The 22002-nt window shown below is 37.7% G+C and overlaps 3 protein-coding genes across 4 annotated transcripts in view; 2 read left to right on the forward strand and 1 right to left on the reverse strand.

Moving 5' to 3' along the window:
• Positions 1–3391: 3391 nt before the first annotated feature.
• Positions 3392–5629, reverse strand: LOC127655110 (uncharacterized). Its single transcript, XM_052142740.1, has 4 exons — positions 5353–5629; positions 5023–5203; positions 4592–4707; positions 3392–3558 (listed from the first exon to the last, which is right to left on the reverse strand). The coding sequence occupies exons 1-4, from the start codon at positions 5627–5629 to the stop codon at positions 3425–3427; spliced, it is 708 nt and encodes a 235-aa protein (XP_051998700.1). The 3' UTR covers positions 3392–3424.
• A 2620-nt stretch (positions 5630–8249) lies between these two features.
• On the forward strand, positions 8250–11502 carry LOC127662450 (basic leucine zipper transcriptional factor ATF-like 3). Its single transcript, XM_052153628.1, has 3 exons — positions 8250–8548; positions 8667–8774; positions 9658–11502. Exons 1-3 carry the CDS (start codon positions 8471–8473, stop codon positions 10000–10002), a joined length of 531 nt encoding a protein of 176 aa, XP_052009588.1. The 5' UTR covers positions 8250–8470; the 3' UTR covers positions 10003–11502.
• A 657-nt stretch (positions 11503–12159) lies between these two features.
• The window catches only part of LOC127658392 (serine/threonine-protein phosphatase 2A 56 kDa regulatory subunit beta isoform-like), a 39259-nt gene continuing 29416 nt past the window's right edge, over positions 12160–22002 (forward strand). For both annotated transcript variants that reach the window (XR_007972379.1, XM_052147669.1), the window contains exon 1: positions 12160–13823. Coding sequence is in view for 1 of the 2 variants with exons in the window: in XM_052147669.1 (XP_052003629.1) it covers positions 13628–13823 (196 nt within the window). In the remaining variant the exon portion in view is untranslated. The remainder of the gene's footprint in view (positions 13824–22002) is intronic.

Raw genomic sequence — 22002 nt, forward strand, 5'->3', positions numbered from 1 at the left:
AATTGTAGACCAATACCATTGAAGAAAATGTATTGGGAAGAGCAGATCAGTGGGATTGCCCTTAGATCTATCATGATTCTTGATTTTTCATGTACAGTACTTACTGTAATATAACTCTTTTGTGATGACTTTATGGTAAAGTGAGGTAAAAAAAATATTGAATATAAATAATTTATATTTTTTGACATGAATAAAATAAAACATGAATCAAAATGATGTATAAGATCCTAAGTTAAAGCATTACATGAATTACTTTAGTCTAAGTTCATTGACACACTATGGCATCAAGCTGTATATAATTCTCATCATCTCTATGAGAATAATTCATCTGTCAAAATCCTTTCATTAGGATCATTGAGATAAACAATGTTTCACTTTTAACTTTCTCTAAAGTAAAGTGACTTATTAACTGTTACCAGTTTCCATGCCTGATTCTGGCACAGCTGCTGCTGCTGCTCCTCAGTCTGTTGCTCATCTTTGCTACACTCTACAAAACCATTTAATCAAATCAAAGTGTATATTTCCTACAAACTAATATCACAAAACAAGTCACACATACATTTTATGTTAATGCTTATTGGTTATCCTTAGAGAAAACAATACCTGATAAACAGTTTTACAATGAATGCAAATTTTAATACAGTGAAAATTAGGACATCATAACATGTATATAAATAAATAACAATTTCCAACATTCTTTTGAATGTCCATGTACTAAAATAAAATATTTGATGCCATGAGTGTACCTTGGCATGTTAATTTACCTGAGTAACTTTCACCTTTTGCTGAACCTTTATGCTTTGCAGAGCTAATCTGTGGTTCTAAATCACTTGTGCCTTTATTAGCAACTGACACATAGTGCCATATTTACATGTCATACATTCTGTTTCCCACTGATCTACACCTGGACGAAAGCATGGGAATTTTTATGCAAATCTTCTATAAATTTGCACTTTTCATTGGGCATTGTTTCCACTCAGCTGTCATTTGCTGATACTGCCAACAGCGCTTCGTGCGTTCGCAGAGAGAGTGACAGGCAGAAATTTGGCCAATAGTTGCTGCAAGCGTCTTATAATCGACCAATTGGTGTGCGAGAAGGCGGACTTACAAAGAGGGGTTACAGCAATGCAAACATGCGCACACTCAAAATAAAGTATTAGACCAGATACACATCATAATGCAACTACAGCCGAATCCCGGACATTTTCGCAAATTTAGAAATCCCGGCCGGACGCATTTTTAAGGTCCGAAAAAGAGGATATGTCCGGGAAAAAGAGGACGTATGGTCACCCTACTACTGTTGGTGAAAACCAGCCAGATGATGAAACTTCAGACTTTAAGGACCATAAAAAAAATTCAATTCTTACCCACTTGACTTACGGAAAAATCCCCAAAGCCTCATTTGCTTAATTTTTGCCGTCTTTCCTGCTAACTGCAGTTAACTCGCCACTAAGTAACGTTAGTTGATGTAAGCTCCTCCTCTACCTGCTGCATATTCAACAGAGAGGAAGAAACGGAGTCGCCCATAGGCTACCGACAGCAAAGAAACTTATTCTATAGGCTAGATTATGCCTATGTCTATTTTTACAGGCTCTATGCAGTATGTGCAAAGCCAAAGTACAATTAAATAAGGCAACTTATGATTTCGGGGGTTTACATAGGCTATTGTCCGGTTTCATATTTGTCAGTCAACTATTCAAAATACATTCGGGGCAAAATCGGCTGCCGCTTCGTCTGTTTGACGCTGCTAAACATCGCCAGACTTAGCAGTATAATTGAGAACCAATTGATATACTCCAAGTTCTAGACATACGTTTTAATGCAAAGATTAACTTGAGGATATATTTGATTATGACCCCCCACTACCACTAATGTGTTTTCAGCGCCCTTTTGCATCCCTTAATCGCGGACATTGTTGAGAACCACTGTTCTACACCAACACATACAGGCAAGGTTAAAGCTTATCTTTCCAGTTTTTCCTATTCTGGATATCAAATATTAGAAGTAGTCACTGAATTATCGTGCTTTCTCGAATTAAATATAAAAATGATATTTAAACGCTTACTTGATGTGCTATAAAACGTTTCATTGTTTAAAAGAAGGCATTTAGTAAGCACAATTTCTGTGTATAATCAAGGACATCCACAATGCAGCACTTTATCCTATCTTCCACTTCTTGCGTAGGCGATACATTAACATATATGTGCATAACAACAACAATCCTTTGTCTTACCCCCTATGCTCAAGCGTCTTTATGTTGAAACAAAACGTTGGAGAAATAGAGCAGACATCCTCGCCGTTGAACTTCTTCAGGATGGTTGTCTTTCCCGCATTATAAAGACCACTGAAAGGTGAAGTTAAAGACCCCCAATAGTGTCTTCAGAATCACATATCATGAAAATATGATTATAATCATGGGGAGTAATCAGAGTCGAGAATAGAATACGTACACATGCGTACAGCGATTAACATAGTTTTAAACATGCACGTATACATTCGTTTTCTGTTCATCAAAATGATACAGCATCAGTAGTCACATTTACATTTACATTTACATTTATTCATTTGGCAGACGCTTTTATCCAAAGCGACTTACAAAAGAGGAAGAACATCAGCGAATCATCTTAGGGAGACAGTGTTACAAAAAGTGCCATATTACAAAGTTTTACTATCATCATAATAGTATACAAAACAGATTTAAGTGCAACAAGAAATGTAAATATATATATATATATATATATTTTTTTTATTATTGACCGGTTAAGTGCTTTTGGAAAAGATGTGTTTTTAGCCGTTTTTTGAAGATAGAGAGTGAGTTAGCTTCCCGGATTGAGTTGGGATGGTCATTCCACCACCATGGTATGATGAAACTGAAAGTCCGGGAAAGTGTTTTGGTGCCTCTTTGTTTTGGTACGACAAGGCGACGTTCCTTAGCCGACCGCGAGGCTTCTGGTGGGAACGTAGCTCTGCATAAATGTTTTTAGGTATGCTGGAGCAGACCCAGTGACTGTTTTATATGCCAGCATCAGGGCCTTGAATTTAATACGTGCATGAACCGGCAGCCAGTGGAGAGAGACAAAGAGTGGTGTAACATGTGCTCTCTTAGGTTCATTAAAGACCAGACGTGCTGCTGCATTCTGGATCATTTGGAGAGGTCTAATAGCACATGCAGGAAGGCCTGCAATGAGAGCATTACAGTAGTCCAGTCTAGTTATGACAAGTGACTGAACGAGCAGTTGTGTGGCATGTACAGAGAGGAAGGGTCTTATCTTCCTGATATTGTAGAGTGTAAATCTACAAGATCTTGCAGTTTTTGAAATGTGGTCTGTGAAATTTAGCTCATCATCAATGGTTACCCCTAGATTTCTGACCGTTTTGGAAGGCTGAAACTGTAGTTGGACCCAGCTGCACGGTGATGTTGTGTTCAACAGCAGGGTTGGCTGGAAAGACAAGGAGTTCTGTCTTGGCAGGGTTGAGTTGAAGGTGGTGTTCCTTCATCCAGGCCGAGATGTCTGCCAGACAGGCAGCGATTCGAACGGTCACTGTGGTGTCGTTGGGCTGGAAAGACAAGTAGAGTTGGCGTGTCATCAGCGTAGCAGTGGTAAGAGAAACCATGTGACTGGATGATGGGTCCCAGTGATGTTGTGTATATGGAGAAGAGAAGTGGCCCAAGCACTGATCCCTGAGGTACCCCAGTAAGTAACTGGTGTGGCTTGGATACTTCCCTCTCCATGCTACCTCAAAGGACCTTTCTGAGAGATAAGAGTTGAACCAGTCAAGCACAGTTCCAGTGATACCCAGTTTAGAGAGGGTGGAGAGTAGGATCTGATGGTTGACTGTGTCAAAGGCAGCAGAAAGGTCCAGCAAAATCAGAACGGATGATCTCGATTCAGCTCTCGCCAGTCTCAGCGACTCGATGACAGACAGCAGGGCAGTCTCAGTGGAGTGTCCACTTTTGAAGCCCGACTGATTGTCATCCAGCAGCTTGTTCTGTGAGAGATAGGCGGAGATCTGATTGAAAACTGCCCTTTCAAGTGTTTTTGCCATGAATGGGATGAGAGAGACTGGTCTGTAGTGTTCTATCTGTGTGGGGTTAAGTGCAGTTTTTTTTAGCAGTGGGGTTACTCGAGCCTGCTTAAATGTAGTGGGAAAAGTGCCTGCAAGAAGGGATGTGTTAATTATGTGTGTAAGTGCCGGTAGGATGGACGGAGAGATGGCCTGGAGAAGGTGTGATGGAATGGGGTCAAGGGAACAGGTTGTGGGGTGGTTGGAGAGGAGGAGTTTAGAGACCTCAGTGTCAGTTAAAGGAGAGAACATAGTGAAAGAAGGCTTGCATACAGGAGCCAGGTGTTTGACAGGGTGTGGTGCTGTGAATGTATTGCTGATGGCTGTAACCTTATCAGTAAAAAATGTGGCGAATATATCTGCTGTCAGTGATGTGTCAGGTGGTGGAGGGGAGGGCAGAGAAGTGTGTTAAATGTTCTAAACAAGCTACGAGTGTCTGTGGTGCTGTTGATTTTGGTCTGGTAATATGAAGTTTTTGCAGTTTTAACGTTATTTGAAAAAGTTGCGAGCAGAAGCTGATATTTACCTAGATCAGCTGGATCTTTAGATTTCCGCCATCTCCTCTCAGCTGCCCTGAGAACAGTCCGATGTTCACGAAGGATGTCAGACAGCCAGGGGCTGGGTGGTGTAGTCCGTGCTGGTCTAGAGGAGAGAGGACAGATGTTGTCTAGACAGGTTGTTAAAGTAGAGCTAAGTGTGTCTGTGGCAGTATTCACATCAAGCATGGAAAATACATTTATTGTGGGAAGAGAGGCAGAGACATCAGTGGAAAGGCGAGAGGGTGAGAGGGAACGGAGGTTACGGCGAAAGGAAACCAAAGGTGGGGTCGGTTTTACAATGGATGGGAGAATCATGTTGAATTGAACAAAGTAGTGATCAGAAACATGTAAAGGTGTAACAAGAATATTAGAGGTGGTACAGTTACGTGTAAAAATGAGGTCCAGCTGGTTGCCCGACCTGTGAGTTGCTGTGGTGTGTAGTCTTTCCAAGTCAAATGAGGCCAGAAGAGTATTCAGTTCAATGGCCTGGGGTTTGTCCTGGTGTATGTTGAAATCACCAAGAACCACAAGTGGCCTGCCATCCTCTGGCAAGGAGGACAGCAGGACATCCAATTCCTCAAGAAAGCTTGTCAGCTGACCTGGGGGCGATAGATGACAACAACATGTATTTTTGTGGGTTGCATTGTAGTAATGGCATGGAATTCAAAAGATGTATTGTTACATAGTGAAGCATGTGGTGAAAAAGTCCAGTTATTATGAATGAGCAAACCTGTTCCCCCACCCCTACCAGTATGTCGAGGGGTGTGGGAGAAGGAGAAGTTGTTAGAGAGAGCAGCAGGTGTTGCTGTATCCTCAGGACGTATCCATGTCTCTGTCAGTGCCAGGATGCTGAGGGTGGACTGCGTGGCGAAAGCCGGAATGAAGGCAGCTTTGTTCACAGCAGACTGGCAGTTCCAGAGTCCCACTGAGAACGAGAGTGGAGCAGGTGTTGAAGTGCAAAGCACTTCACGTTGCTTTTCACGCTCTTTGTGTTTCATCTTCTTCAAGATCGTCAACAAACCCATAGCAAAGTTTAACATCTAAAATAGTACAGTAACGTAGAATCCTAATTAAACAGTTACTATTAAAACACATGAGATAATTTCCTAAATAAATATTACATGCGTTTTTGTGCCGCAATACTGGAAACAAAGAAGAGTTGCTGTGTGTTCAATCAACATACTGAGGTATGATTGGTTAGAAAGTACGGAAAGGAGACATTAAAGGAATATTATTGGTTGTTATACCTGTCATTTATATTTAGGGGTTTTCTATTGGTTAACGAGAACCGAAAAAAGGGCGTGTCTACGTTTTTGATTGGTGAAGGAAGTTGTCATAAAATCTTAAATTACAACGCTCCTAAATCAGTCGTTTCTATGGCAGCGCCACTTATGACACACTAGTTTGGGTGAGCTGAACCCAAGGAGTTGTAGGCTGACTGACACACAAGGTGAATCAAACAACTTGATTTCATCTAATTTACTTTTGTCTGGTCCCAGATTGTAAGGTCAGTTACACTTCCTTTACTTTATCCTTGACTACTCTATATTTTACTGTTGAGATCAGTAAGCCTAATCATTTTGCATCGGATGCCCAATTGTTTGCAGTTCTCTTACAAAATGGTGACCTTTTTATTAAATATAAAAGTAAAAATAATAAAAAACAAGATTGACCGTATAAAGTGCAACAGTAGGCTACCCGTCCACTTATTCAGCCGTCTGTGTTCCGGAAATAATTTTTCCATACATTTTTCCCATAGATTTTTCATAAAATCCTTCAATAAAAGAGTTGTAACCCATGAACCAAACCAACCAACTCCGAGGTAAACTACAACATCACAAACTAAAAATTGTACATAAAGACAAACTGTCTTACCGTCTTTAATGAGGGTATCAACTACAATCCCATGAAGCATTGCAAATGATATCGTTGAATAAAAAACGATGGCAATATATAAAACTATTGATTTTAGGTTGTGGATTATAAGTATAGAAACAATATATTTAATTTTATTGCAAAATATTCCTATATGCATAAATAGATAAGTAGTTTAGACTTGATTGTGTCATTCACAGTTCGTCATGGAAGTGGGCGTTCACTCCGAGGTACGTATCGTGGGTGATTGGTGAAGCTTTCTCTGCTGGACCATGGGTAATGCAGTTTTTCACTTTGAATTCCTCTATGAAACATGATTTTTAAAGAATGAAGTTGAAATAATGCAGATGGAACTTTTCAATCATTCTCAAGTTTCTGTATTTCCCCAACAGAAATTGCAACCTTTGTGTTTGCCCAGATCCTTAACAACTGACACCAAAATAAAAGGAAAAAAATAAATTTAAGTGCAGTCATTTACATTCTATTCAGTAACAATGGAACATTGTTGAGGGAAAATTCTGGGTTCAATACAAGTTAACCCTTGAATGATCTTACAGGTCAGAGTGATCCGTTTGTACTTTTAACACTGATTTACATAAACTTAACTTGAACTTTTCAGTCTAAAACCTGAAGATATAATCCTCAGAGGTGATCTGAACCTGGCTATCTATTTTAATCAATAGCAATCTATTGGTCATAAGTTTTGGGTAGCCTTCCACAAGCTTCTCACAATAAGTTGCTCGAATTTCGGCCCATTCCTCCAGACAGAACTGGTGTTACTGCATGAGTCAGGTTTGCAGGCCATCTTGCTCGCACACGCTTTTTCAGTTTTGCCCACCCATTTTCTATTGTACTGAGGTAAGGGCTTTGTGATACTCCAATACCTTGACTTCGTTGTCCTTAAGCCATTTTGCCGCAAAATGGAGGTATGCTTGGGGTCATTGTCCATTTGGAAGACCCATTTGTGACCGAGCTTTAACATCCTGGCTGATTTCTTGACATGTTGCATCAATTTATCCACATAATTTTCCTTCCTCATGATGCTATCTATTTTGTGAAGTGCACCAGTCCCTCCTGCAGTAGAGCACCCCCACAACATGATGCTACCACCCCCATGCTTTACAGTTGGGATGGTGTTCTTCTGTTTGCAAGCCTCACCATTTTTTAAAAGTGAAACAATCTGTCTGTAAACACTTGGTGGAAAAATTATTCATGTCATGCACAAAGTAGATGTCCTAAACTACCTGCAAAAACTATAGTTTGGTAATATGAAATCTGTGGAGTGGTTAAAGTTTGAATGACTTCAACCTAAATGTATGTAAACTTCTGACTTTAACTATCTATCTAATCTATCTAATCTATCTAATATAATGTACATATATTGCAATAAATACGATATTTATTTATTAGTATACTTAATTTAAGAGTAATTAGTTGGTCAGTTATTCATTAATTATAACAGTCTTACATCCATAAAACAAGTAAAGATTTAATATCCCACATCACTCCACCCGTTTACAGTTCCTGACAGGAATTCCCAGCGTTTCCCGAATGTCATTATGTAGAGCGGGAAATGAACAGACTAAATAAACAGGCTAAATACGGGGAATACCCTGGCTACGCCAGGACCTCCAGGCTCCGCTAACCGGACCATTTAAAATAATTCGAAACCGAAACAATTTAGTCCACCCCTGTACTGCGTCACGTCATTACGCTATTGGCTTATTTCGCCGCCTACGTCTTACACTACTACGAAGGACTTACAGATTTACAGTGGTTTAAATGATGACCAGGCTCTTTAGTAGTGTAGACAATGCTTTAAACAGCTGCTTCAGGATTTTTTTTTATAATGTCTTTGCTTCGCTTTTTTGCAGTTCGAGGAATTTAATACAAGGAAACATTAGCAAAGGCTGCTGCTTTATTCTCAAACTATAAATGCAAGCATTTGGCTTGACTTAACTGTAAAAGAGAGAGCAACCGTTTACTTCGAGATGCCAGCTGCCCTTATGGATAACTTTGACAGGGGAAGTCCTTTCTCACAAAGTGGTTCACAAAGTCCTCAAGACTGGGTAAGAGATTAATTTAATTTAAATATACTTTATATTTTAACTGTAATGATTCCCATTATATGCATTATTTATTGTGCTTCTGTATAGATGTATGATCTGTTGATTTGAATGTCTTCAGAGCACAGTACAGTTAGATGGCCACAAACATCAGTGGAGAGAGAAGAACAGAGATGCAGCCCGCAAGAGTCGTAGAAAACAGACAGAAAAGGCAGACATTTTGCATGAGGTCAGTATAATTGACACACACACACATATATAGATTGGTAGGTAGCAATCACACGTATCACAGAGATGCCTATTTAAGAGCATTTGATCTGGAAAGCATCACAATCTATTTAACATCTGATAAACAGAGGCAGATATACATACATTCGAAATCATAAACATCTCAAAGACATCTGCTGAATGTCTTATTGACGTGTGTGTGTATTTGTGTGTGTTATTACTCATAATAAACACAACCTGTAGCTACACAACTTCTACAAGATGTAGCCTTATAATTACTTGATATTGTGTGTGTGTGTGTGTGTGTGTGTGTGTGTGTGTGTGTGTGTGTGTGTGTGTGTGTGTGTGTGTGTGGAAGAGAGGGAGTATTACTCAACCTTTTCATGCTGACAGGCATTTCTGGGAAACAAAGTGAATGAGTAAGACAGCTCACCAGGGTAGTTAAAGAAAATTATTATTTGGGTAAACTCAGAAGTAACACAACTTGACAGTTTCTCAGCTTTTTTTAACCTGGTCTTTGTTAATACAAATTGCACAATACAAATGTATATGATTTATTTTAGTTTTCAAAATAACTTGTTTTGTACACCCCTCCCCCTTTCACTTTTAGTTTCTGTTCTGATCATGTACAAATCTTGGACTTTCCCCTGTTATCCTACCCACTAATCACATCCGGAAATGTGTCTTTTGAATAGACGTGGGCGTGACCTGTGGGTTTAACATTTACTGTCTGACTTCAATGCATGTTTGTAAGTGAGAAAAGTAGGCGATGGTCAAAGTTGCTTTAAATTGAAACTATTCTCAAAGTATGTAACTAAGTTACAGTTTCTGTTAATTTGTAACTTCTGCATTTCTTGCATGATTCTGTATGTATGATATTGTAGGAACTCCAAAATCTAGAGCAGTCCAATGCTGCATATTTGAAAGAAATCGCTGAACTGAGGAAGGAGCTTCAAATCTACACCACTGCTTTGGAACAACATGGACCTTTCTGCACTAAAGTGTCCTTGTGTGGACCGTCACTACCCATTAGTGTTGCTCCATCCACAGCAGCACCCTCTACAGCAGATTTCACCTTTGTCTCTGACCCCAACCCCTTGCCAGACCTTTGTTTCTTATCCGACTCTCCACATAATTCAGTGGACTTCGCTCTAACAGCCCTCCTTGACAGCAGTGATTGGTCTTCTTGGGACACAATGAATGGTGATTGTTGCTTACAGCAATTTTGAAAAACATGAGATGCTATATCAGTTACATACGTATTTGGTGACATTCCTTAAACACAGTGCTGGATAGTAACAGATTACATATAATCTGGATTATGTAATCAAGTACTTGTAATTACATAAAATTAGATTTTAAAGTACTCTTAATCAGATTACAATGACTATTTTATGGATTACTTGAATACATATTAATCAGGCAAAATATTCTAAAGTATAATAACAAAGTATAATTGTTCATTATTTATTGATCCCCATAATTCTTCTTTTCAAATACCTTTTAAAACATTATACTAGCCACCAGCCGTAATTACACTGAAGATGGAGTGGGATCCACACATAAATGCAGAACCGATTGTATCAGTGCTGTAACGTTTTAGTTTCACAAATTGCTTTTGTACTCGGCCTCAAAAAGTTACATGAATGCGCTTTTGATTTTGTCCGAACTTTTGAGACCGTTTTTTTTGTGTGACATTGATTCACAAATAGAACCGGTCTGGTCTGCATTTCCCAAAAGCATTGTAAGCATAAGTAGATCGAAAAAACCTTTGGCGCCAATTAGCTCTACAATCAATTTAAGTTTACGATGCTTTTGGGAAATGCAGCCCTGATCTGCTATCACACAGGATGATGTTTGTAATGCCAAAATTGCCTTAGAACGTTTTAAGTGCCTTTTTTACTATACTCAAAAACAGACAGGGTTGGGAGGGTTACTTTTAAAATGTATTCCACTACAGATTATGGAATTCATCCTTTAACATTTATTTTTGTACATATTCCTTTAGATTACTCAAGGTCAGTAACATAATCTAAACACTTTGGATTACTTCTTTATCACTGGTACATTTTTTCACTTAGTTTGACTTAAAAAAATCTGCCAGTACAGTTAGACAAAATCTACATGTTAAAAATTAATTCTCTGAAAAAAACATCTTATGTATCTTATGCAGTGTTGCTCATAAAACATAATAAATAAAATGTATCTAGCTTCAAGAATTTTTAAATGTTATTCTAAGATATTATTTAAAAACAATACAAAGATTATCATCAAAAATACATTTTTGCCCTAGTATCAAATGTCTTACTGCTCCAAACTTACTTCTCTGTCTGCTTGTATGAATGTAGCACATCTTAAGAAAGTGCTTCACCGCTGTTTATTCACTCTTTGTATCTCATTTATATGGATAAATGTTATCCAACTAAATAGACTAAATATTAAATGGAACAAATGAAAATAAAATGCAAAGTAATCTCTTGAGTAATCAGAAAACTTTTTGAATATACCTGTATTCTGATTACCAACCATTTAAATTGTAACTGTACTGGAATTTTTTCTAGTATTGTATATTTTAATACATAATCCCATTACATGTATTCTGTTACTCCCCAACCTTGGAAACTGGAACAAGTATCCACACACACACACACACACACACACACACACACACACACACACACACACACACACACACACACACACACACACACACACACACACACACACACCAATCATATCAATTCTCATATTTTCATCCATTAAGCATGTTTTATTTAATGTATTTAAGCTACATTATGTCAGAATGGTACCAGCTTCTCCTACTCAAAAGCATGTGATATCAAACAATCAAGAACTGTCAGAAGTAATCAGAAAATAATCCAAACAAAATCCAATTAGATTATTTCAAATGTAATCCAATAGATTACATTAATGACTACAATCAGTCCCAGATTGCAAATCAGAAGTAATCTACCCAGCACTGCTTACACACTACTACATACTGCAAACAGCTTTTTGAGACTTTTTTGTTGTTCAAATGCAAACGGTGCTAAACCCATGTTCTATAAACATGTAGATATTGTTTTTTTCTTTTTATAATTTTTTTTTTTAACTATATACTGTATATTTACAAATGCAAAAACTGACTTTAGCTACATTTTGAATGTAGCTTCCATAATAAGGGCATTATATTTAATGTGTATGACGAGATCATGGCTTGGGTGAATCAAATGTAATGTGTATTTTGATGATATATTTAATAAATTATATTTAAATATTTTCATGTGTCATTTATTGGAATATACATTTAGTCAAAGGCCAATGGATCCATTAATTATTGCTTGAAGGTAATTTCTGTAAAGCTGCATGCATCGCTATCAGCTTTCTCAGAGGCAGTTGGGGATGGTCTATCGGTAGCCAAAAACGCCCATAACGTTCAGCATCACGTCTAGTTTTAGGTAGGTCAGCGGCACGTCGTCGGTAAACATACAGACTTCGAGTTCGAAAAATAATACACGATAAATTGAACAACGATAATCGAATACAGCGACGAGCGAGTGGACGGAATAATGAACGAATGAAGCAAGAACAATGGCCAACCTGACAGTCCCAAAACACAGCGGCTAGATACTGTGTCAGCCAGAGAGGGAGGGAGAGAGGGAAGAGAAGGGAATAGGTTGATGGAGAAAACAGCTGTCTAAGAAACGGCATGCGCGCGGATTAAATATAAAGAACATAAAGCTTATATAGTCGATTAAACGTTGTATTGAGTGGTAAATGGTAGCCATGACATCGCGATGTCTAGCAGCAGGTCGCATAAATGTACGAGTAAATAAATAAATAAGAGCGTGGCGAGCGTCATCTGCAGTGTGTAGCATTTACATCTACTTGCACCACCTGAAGACAACGACCGACAGTGGCTGCTTGGAAATAAAGAAACGGTGGAAAACCACGAGCTACCAGCGGAGAAAAGGACAGCAGACAAATTCACAGAGACTGTCAACGTCCTTGTGATAGCAGAAGTAACTGAACAGCGGTTTCTTGTCTTTGAGGGAGAGGAGGTTGAAGGGGGTATCAGTGCTGCAGCGGCCGCCGTGATGCTGTACACATGTAGGCACGTTTGAAGCAGTTCATCCCCGCCCTGTGTGGATCCGCCGTAAAACCGAACCGAACTGACGGTATATTAACGGAATTTGTAGGGGGACGTTGGAAGGCAGAACTATTTATTGATAATATGACGATAACCTTTGTTAATAACTGATGTATTAGTATATGTGTGGAGAAGATAAATGACAAGATTGTTTTTTAAATCATTAATTTGTTCCCCAACATGGAATGATTGGTCCATGATCAATGGATAGCAGCATGTTTATTCCATCCGAGGTTTAATACGCTACCGATTTATGCCTTCAGTCTATAAATATTTAAATAAAGACCAAATTTAGGCCGATGACTTTCTGATGACGACAGTACGACAGAGATGTCTTCATTGTAGCAATTCACGCTCACCCCAGTATATCTTCATGAAGATATAGATCATTACATTCACCCCTTGTGATTTTCGTGGCTAATCTCGTTGTTATTGGGGGTGGGGGGGTTTAATAACACAAGCAGGAGACGATTCAAATCGAACAAGATTGCTTTCACTTTTATGTCCTTTCTGCCTGTATTTTGACCATGTTAGATAACTTCTGCCTCTAGTCCTTCCTTGCTCGTTCATCTCACGTTTTTCCAATTCAAGAAACATCTTTTGAGTCAGTAACAAGGTATTAAGACTGTAAGGTTATAAGAGCCGATCCTCGCCATAGGCTTCCTTCCTCGAACAAGCCTCTGCCGAGCACCACCTTCGCAGCGATGGAGACCCCTACGAAGCTACCTCCATCAAGCCCATCATCGCCGACCACGGGCTTCTCTGTGCCTAGCGCGGAGAAGGTAGATGGCTTCCCCCGCCGCTCGATGCGCCGTGCCCGGCAGCGACGGTCCCATAGCTCTTCACAGTTCCGCTATCAGAGCTCCCAGGTGGAGCTGACGGCGCTGCCCTTACTTAAAGGTAGGTTCCTCTCACTGGGACGTGAGGTGCTTTGTTTCTATCGACATGTTAATAATAATTATAATAATAATCCATCTCACAATATAAAATAGGATATTACACCCATTTTGATGCCTTCTTATGCATCCTTGAGAGATGTGTTCTGAATGGGTATTGTAGACCTTCATAAGGACTCCATAACTAAATCATTTATGGGGCACAGATAGACTGCTCTCATTTGGGCAACTCAGTCATATTCCTATAATGGTTAATTCTTACAAGGATATAACCTAAAAATCTACAGTGATCACGGTGCATGCTGTCATTTGCATCTTTTACCTTGTCATTGTCACAGTCAAGTTCTTTGCTGTTTTGGGAACCTTTGTGGTAAACTAATTTGCCCTTAGTTTATTCTATGACCTCTTTAATACCTGAATTTCCTCCACCTGAAGTGACATAGAATGTGCAAGCCACAAACACTAAAATGGCAGGGAAGCTGCTCTATAGAACGCAACATTCTGGTTCTGGAAGAAAAAAACCCATACATTTTTTTCCAAAGACGAACTGATTTTCAATGATAACTTATAAACCTTTAAAGACAGACCTTCCGTGAACCCTAAGGTTGTTCATCGATGGTATGTTCCTTTCCTGAAGTCATCAGTCCACGTTATTCCAACTTCATTGTTTAAAAATCATGTTTAATTTCTGAATTCCCGGTGAACCCTTACAGAAAAAACACATGGACTTCACATGTGCAAAATCTCATGTTGTTCACATGTGGGCACATGTGGAAAACATGTGATAACATGTGAAATTCATGTGTTTTATCTGTAAGGGAACAACTGCATTACCCATGATCAGAAAGAGTAAGATCCACCAATCAGAGAACTGCAGTCAACAAAGCCCACCAAATATGTCCAGCAGTGACTGCCCACTACCATGACGCACTGTGAATGACACAATCAAATTGGTCTCCCTACACCCTTAAACTACATATATATTTGTATATATTGGATTATTTTGCAGTAAACTTGAAATATATTGTTTCTATTCTTATAATAAACCACCTAAAGTCAATAGTTTATATATATATATACATAATTTCTATTCGAGCATGTCATTCGCAGTGCTTCATGGTATTGTGGTTCATGCTTTCGTAAAAGACAATAAGTACACAGTCTTGTACCTTTGTCTTTTTGTATGATTTTCAAATACTTTTTTGCTTCAAAGTTTGTAATGTGATTCACTTCAGAGCTTGTTGGTTTGGTTCATGTCTTAGAACTCTTTTATGAAGGATTTTCTGAAAAAATGTATGTTTCTGGAACCCAGATGGCAAAAAGTGGGTGGGCACCATTACACTCTATTGGACATAATCGATAAGTGTAATAGTTTGACTTAGCCTGAAGCTTCCTTAATCAATTATATACTTTTGTGACAAGAACCTACGAGAGCTCAGGTGAAATAGTTATTACCTAACAAAGTCATTAGCATAACCCCCCAACAAAAAAACAGAAGAAAATTCTAAGATGCCTAAAATAAAAAAAAATACATAATCAAACAAAGAATAGATACATGCTATTTCCACATTTTATGGCCCTCACTTTCATATTTTTCCTAAATTTAACTTGTGATTCACACTTATGCAGGATATGATTCATTTTCTTACATACGGGAATCATCTGAGCTACATTTCCAGTGAAGCAGGATTTTGTGACTTGAGTGTCCAAGAGACATTCCAGCTTTGGTTGTGCTGCCAGCTGGTTCCTGACTGAGACTCTGTCCTGCTTTACCAATCCAACTGACCTGCTTTCAGTCATTCACATGTCACTGAGAGACGTATTCAGTGTTAATCAACCTTCTAGCGTACCATTTACTTTTACTAAGTTCTTACATTTGATTTTAACCCTTTCACTGGCTGTAGGTTCATTTAGTTCTGAATTTCTTTATCCATAACTGGATAAAAGGCACAGATCAGTTGCAGTGCGTTTGATCTATTCTGCATTATTAATTAATCTTTAACCTCAATTTCATGCTACTGACAAATTCTATACATTTAAAAATAACCTATAATCTTATACGATTCAGTTCAACATAGTCAGTTCACTGTAACGACCATGTTGTCTATTTTTTTACCTTGACTAGATCCTTAATTTTTTGGACATTCTTCATTCTAGAGCTCCTGAAATAATAGTAATGATTATAAAGATGAGAACTCTCAATTTCTAAATCTCCGTCATGTGTCCCTTGTGTAGATTGTTGTATATACATGTACTGTATTCCTGCCACTTACATCAGCTCCATTACTGGTACAGCACTTTTAGATGTGACATATATAATGCCCTTTAAACATGAGATTAGTTTAGTGGAGCATGAAAGACATCACCTGACATAGTGCTTCTGAGTGTTTGTGTAGTGGTCTGAGGTGGTGTTGGGTTCGAGTCCACTTTAGTCGAGTCTTTAAACAATCGAGTACGATTTGAGTCCAAGTCCAAAAGGGGCCAAGTTGGACTCAAGACCGAGTCCATAACAGGCCGAGTCCGAGACGAGTCCGAATGAATCTGAAATTTGTAACCGTAAACTCAACATCAATATTTTAAGCTTATTTTAACCTTCACAACTAAGAAAAACAATTTGTCAATATAGAAATGTAACAAAAACATAGACTGAAGTAATTGAAACTTGTGTTAGTCATTACAACCTGGGTTATTATTGTTTCTAATTTTAATTTAGTTTTTATTTCTACTACAATTTCAATTTGTCCACTTTATTTAGTTTAGTTTTATCTAAAATTATCTCTATCTAAAGAAATAATAGTCTATACTGAGATTTCTTTCTGAGTCTTTATCTGCTGACTGGTTTGTGAAAACACATACAAATGAGTTAACACAGTAGTAAAAAGCCCAATGTTAATATTAGGGCCATTTACCACAGACATAGTTTTTGAAGTTCTTAACAACAATGAAACCACACCTTCTTGGCTGCACAAATGGCATGTGCAATTTTACCAATTGTTAGGTCCCTTGCCGCGCGAAACTGCCTTGTTTAGTTTCTATTATATTGGCTACATACCTGTCTTTATGTTTTCATTGTGCCATACTCCTCAGTAATTGATGTTAAACAGTAGTCTCTATAGTAAAATTTAAGCGTATTGGTTGACTGATGAGTGTGACTGTGTGCGTGCGTATGTGTGTGCATGTTTGCTTAACATGGTGATATAAACTCTGGCTACATCTACGACTTCAGGGGGTGCTATAGATTTTCTTTATTTCTGTTATATTATTTAAAAATGTTTTGGACTCAGATAAAAATCCAGAGTCCCAAAGGCTCGAGACCGATTCAAGTCTGAGTAAAAATAGCTTGTGTTATTGTTTCTACCTATACCTCAGCACTGAAGATGTCCTCGTGAGTTTGTGAGTCTGTCTTTGTAAAACGCTGCCACTGCCTGAGGAAGAGTGTCTTCCACATGGACAATGGGTAGCTTTGATCACACTACCTCACTGGCATTGTGACTCTTCTGTAGATCCATAACTTGTAGTTTCAAAACATTTTTGGGTTGTGGTTCTCACATAGAAAAGAGTTTTTGCGAACACTTACGAAAAATGTTATTCTGTTTTTGGTATGTTTGTTCATGGTTAGCCATGACTAACCTTATTGTGTGTTTATTGCTGTGCAGTTGTGAATTATTTTTTCAGGGTGAAAATATACCTATTTCTGTTTGAGATACTGATTTTCTGTGTGTATGTGTGTGTGTGTGTGTGTGTGTATCTGACTATTTCTTCCTGCAAGGTCCAGCTGGTCAGGGCTGGTGTATGGTTACATTACACAGAAGGCCTGCTCTCTCTCTGGCCTCCTCCGATCAATAAAGAGGGCAAAAGAGGAAGAGGGAAAGAATAAAAGAGGGAGTGAGTGATTATTGAGACAGGGAGAGAGGAAGGGAAAAAATAGCTATTAGAGAAATATAGAGAGAGAGAATTGGATAAGCATGTGTAGCTGTAAGTGGTAAGCTGTAGAGTGGTGTAAAGTGTACAGAGGGGAAAAAGACTTCAGGCCAAAGTTGTCACACAATAGAGGATATGTGTATATATATATATATATATATATATATATATATATTAGGGCTGCAAAATTTGGGGAAAATGTCATATTGTGATTATTGAGGTTAATATTGTGATATGCGATTGCGATGTAATAAACAAATCGTATCATGAGTCAACTTGCTTGGTTATCAAGTAAAATGCACGAATAGATTACTGATAATGCTGAAATGTGTATTTTTCAACTCAAACACACAAACTAGCAACAACAACAACTTTAAATGTAAAAATGTGTTTTCAAATTTAAATAATATTTTTATAAAATTAAATAATATCTTTGCATTACTGCAAACTTGTTATTTTCTCAATATCTCTATATATTTTACCTAAATAAAATAGAACAATAAATAAGAACATACACATTTTCACGAAAATAAGATTTTCCAAACAAACAGGGACATTTAAGCAGGATGTAACATGTACTTTGTATAAACTCCTTTGAAAAGGAAACTGGATATAAAAGTGTGGTTTACTGATTCAAACCACTAAATCTGTTGTTGCTGTTGTTGTGTATGTATATATATATATATATATATATATATATTTATATATACTGTATATACACACACACACACACACACACACACATCCACTTTATTGTTGTTGTAATTTTAATGTTTGATTTAAAAGATTTTAAAGATTGATCTTATGATGATTTCATCAATGATGCAACACGTTGCAAGCTGCAGACAGCGGGGTTGAGAGACAAGCGTCTCCATGTTATAGTGCGCATTACGCGGCGGAACTCCCGCTCAGATTGTGTCTCTTCCTCGACTGCTTGAAGATCTGACCGCAAAAAAAAAGGACAGTTTTGGAGTTTGTGTTTATTTACATGTCACGCTCCCGTATTATATGAACTTTAATTAAGGATAAAATAAAGATATATCGCAAAGCTGATATAAAAGCTGGTTGTACTTGCTTTTATTATTGGTGGTGGCCCCTGTATATAAGTGTAATTTTTCGCTTGTTCATACTTCTGCCAGTACAGTAGATATTATAATTTAAAATAAAAGTCTCAATATCTTATATGTTATTTTGCATGTAAATGGATCTTGTTTTTAGGATTTTTTGATATTTTAAAATGTGAAAATATGTTAAATATTATATTCATTATATAACATTCTCCAATAACAATTGTTTTTTCTGCAGTATAGCTCCTAAAGTAAATGTATGTAAGGAGTTTTAGATATTTATATTGGAAAACAAACCAAAAAAGACGAATCAAAAACCTTGTTTTTTTGCATTGCATAATGGGCTAAGATTATGCAAATTTCGTTAACTTCGATCCATCTTTAACTCACAAAAAAACAATCTCTCGTCTTAATACATCTGCATATTACCAATTTTCTTTACAATAAGATAAACACCATGACACATACAGTATATTATTATTCACTACGTCGGGAGCCATCATGTTATAATCTAGCTTCAGCAAGCAGGTGTGAGGGATGAGCGATGTTTCAAACTCAAACAGCGGCTCTGACCACACAGAGAAATGCCAGTTTCGGAGTTTGAGCTTATTTACACAACTGCTTCCTTATTAGTAGAACTTTAATAAAGGATGTATTTAAGATATAATGCCAGGGTGTTTCATTTTTAGATGCTCTGGCAGGTAAGTTTTGCTCAAGTGGAATGCCAGGTAAGGTTACGCTTTATTTCACACCAGGACGGCACTACTTCTGTATTTACTTATATTGTATGTTTGTATTATAATTCCCTCATACTTTGCGATCTATATCACCTTTGCATCTGATTGTGAGCTGTGTTTTCTTCCTCTCTTCATTCAGGTGTGTGTGGCAGGGCTGCTCTCCTGTGTCATTATAAGTGTTTCAAATTATCTCATGTTGCATTAAATGAGATCACATGACAATTCGACAATTCCAATTTTTGTTGACAATTTTTTTTATTATGTCAGTAACGTCAACTAATCGTTTCAGCCCTAGTGATGAATAGCATGATTTTTCAAAGTTAACTGTGATTAATTGCAGATTTTCAAAGTGCTGAAATTTACTTTATATATACTTCTATTCCTGTCAAACTGCATTTATATCCTTTTTAGGAAAGAAAACAAAACAATATGTAACAATAATGTTTATTAACATTTTCCTAACAAAGCCTTCCTCAGTATAAAGATAGAAATGTACTAAAATAGCACCAATCTAAGTAATATTAAACATTAGTGCAGGTTGACAAATTGAAAAAACTAGTCCCTATAGGTTACATATTTATTGCAATGCACATGAAATCTATTAAATTCTCATCCTCTATAATATTGCTCTGCCAACATTCTGCATCTATCCACTTTGCTACAGCTAATCGTGAAACTGCATTCTATGTATGGCAGAAAAAGTAATAGATGGTAGTATGCCATTTCCTACACGGCCAACATCTTTTTCTGCTTTTCCTCTCATTATATTTTTTAATGCTATAGGGTAGCCTGCTGCAACATTAGAGGTTTTACTTTATGGATATTAGAAAATAATACATATTTATTAGTATTACAGTATTAGAGCTTTCTTTAATTTTGTTAAAGCTTTCAGTGTTAATGGAATTGTCTAAAATATTATACATGTGCTCTTCTAGCAAAACAGTCACCATTGTTGCATTTGAATTACCGTTAGTGAGGTCATGACACTTTCCGTCACTGGAACTGCCAAACTGAAATCAGTGAGATAAGTTACTTTTTGTTCCTGTTTTTCAGTAATATTTTCTGATAAATGTCATGATATCTTAACAAGGGAAACATGGGAAAAATCGGATTTTTATTTTAAAATTTATTCCACATCCTCAAATAAACTCTCAAGTGAAACGTGGCAAAGCTTAAAGGGATTGTTCAAAGAAAAACTAAAATCAGTCATTATTTACGAGTTACAGTCATTATTTACAGTCTATTCTAAACCAAAATGGCTTTCTTTCTTTTTCTTTATACAAAGGGAGACATTTTGAAAAAAATATTCTGCTTGCAGATGACATACTGTGGCAGTGGATGGTGACCACCTCTTCAAGATTTAAAAGGATAAAAAAGTATAATGAAGTGACTCATGCCTTTATTCTGAAGGCATATGATATGGTTTTATTTAGTAAAAATCATCACAGAACGTTGCTCTCCTGCAAGTGCACAAGAGCAGCAGTTCATGCGGTCCCACACGGAAGATGGGGCATTCAAGCTATAACTTGCATTGTTTTGATACAACTGGACATCCACAGCGATAGTAACAACAGAACACTACACAGCTGCACACAAACCAGAGAACCGAACTTACAAGACATGTCTGAAGAGTTTTAAGTCGAAGAGGAGATGCATTTCTATGCTAAGGTCTCGCTCTCTTCAGTCAGAGTTGTGATTGCCTACCCCCATGTTTGTGTCCAAATGCATCTCCTCTTTGACTTCAAACTCTTCAGACATGTTTTTTAAATTCAGTTCTCTGGTTTTGTGCAGCTTTCTTGTGTTCTGTTGTTAATATTGATGTGGTGGTCCGATTGTCGCAAACAAAGCAGATTCTTGCTTGAACGCCCCATCTTGTGAGAGGAGCTGCGTAAATTGCTGCTCTTTTTCACTCTCATGAACGCACACAAGAGAGCAATGATCAGTCAAGATTTTCACGAAACAATAATGTAGATTTTGGTGTATTTCTCACAAAACCTTCTTTTATGCCTTCTGTACAAGAAATTAGTTACAAGGAATAATTGGTTAGACTTTGTATTTGCAATTGTATCAGCAAGCAGCATTTGTTTCCCAAAATTTCTCCCTTTGTGTACCAAAAAAGTCAAATTGGTTTAAAACAACAAAAGGGTAGACCACACCTGGAGTCACAAGTTCGAATCCAGGGAGTCCTGAGTGACTCCAGTCAGGCTTCCTAAGCAACCAATTGGCCTGGTTGTTAGGGTGGGTAGAGTCACATTGGGTTACCCTCCTCGTGGTTGCTACAACATGGTTCTCGCTGTAAGTGGGGTACGCAGTGAGTTGTGTGTGGATGCTGTGGAGAATAACATGAGCCTCCACACATGCTAGGTCTCCGCAGTAACACATTCAACAAGCAACATGATAAGATTGTCTGTCAGATTGACTGTCTCAGACCCGGAGGCATCTGAGATTAATTCTCCAC

Source organism: Xyrauchen texanus, chromosome 2 (genome assembly GCF_025860055.1).
Source record: "Xyrauchen texanus isolate HMW12.3.18 chromosome 2, RBS_HiC_50CHRs, whole genome shotgun sequence".
Classification (NCBI taxonomy): domain Eukaryota; kingdom Metazoa; phylum Chordata; class Actinopteri; order Cypriniformes; family Catostomidae; genus Xyrauchen; species Xyrauchen texanus.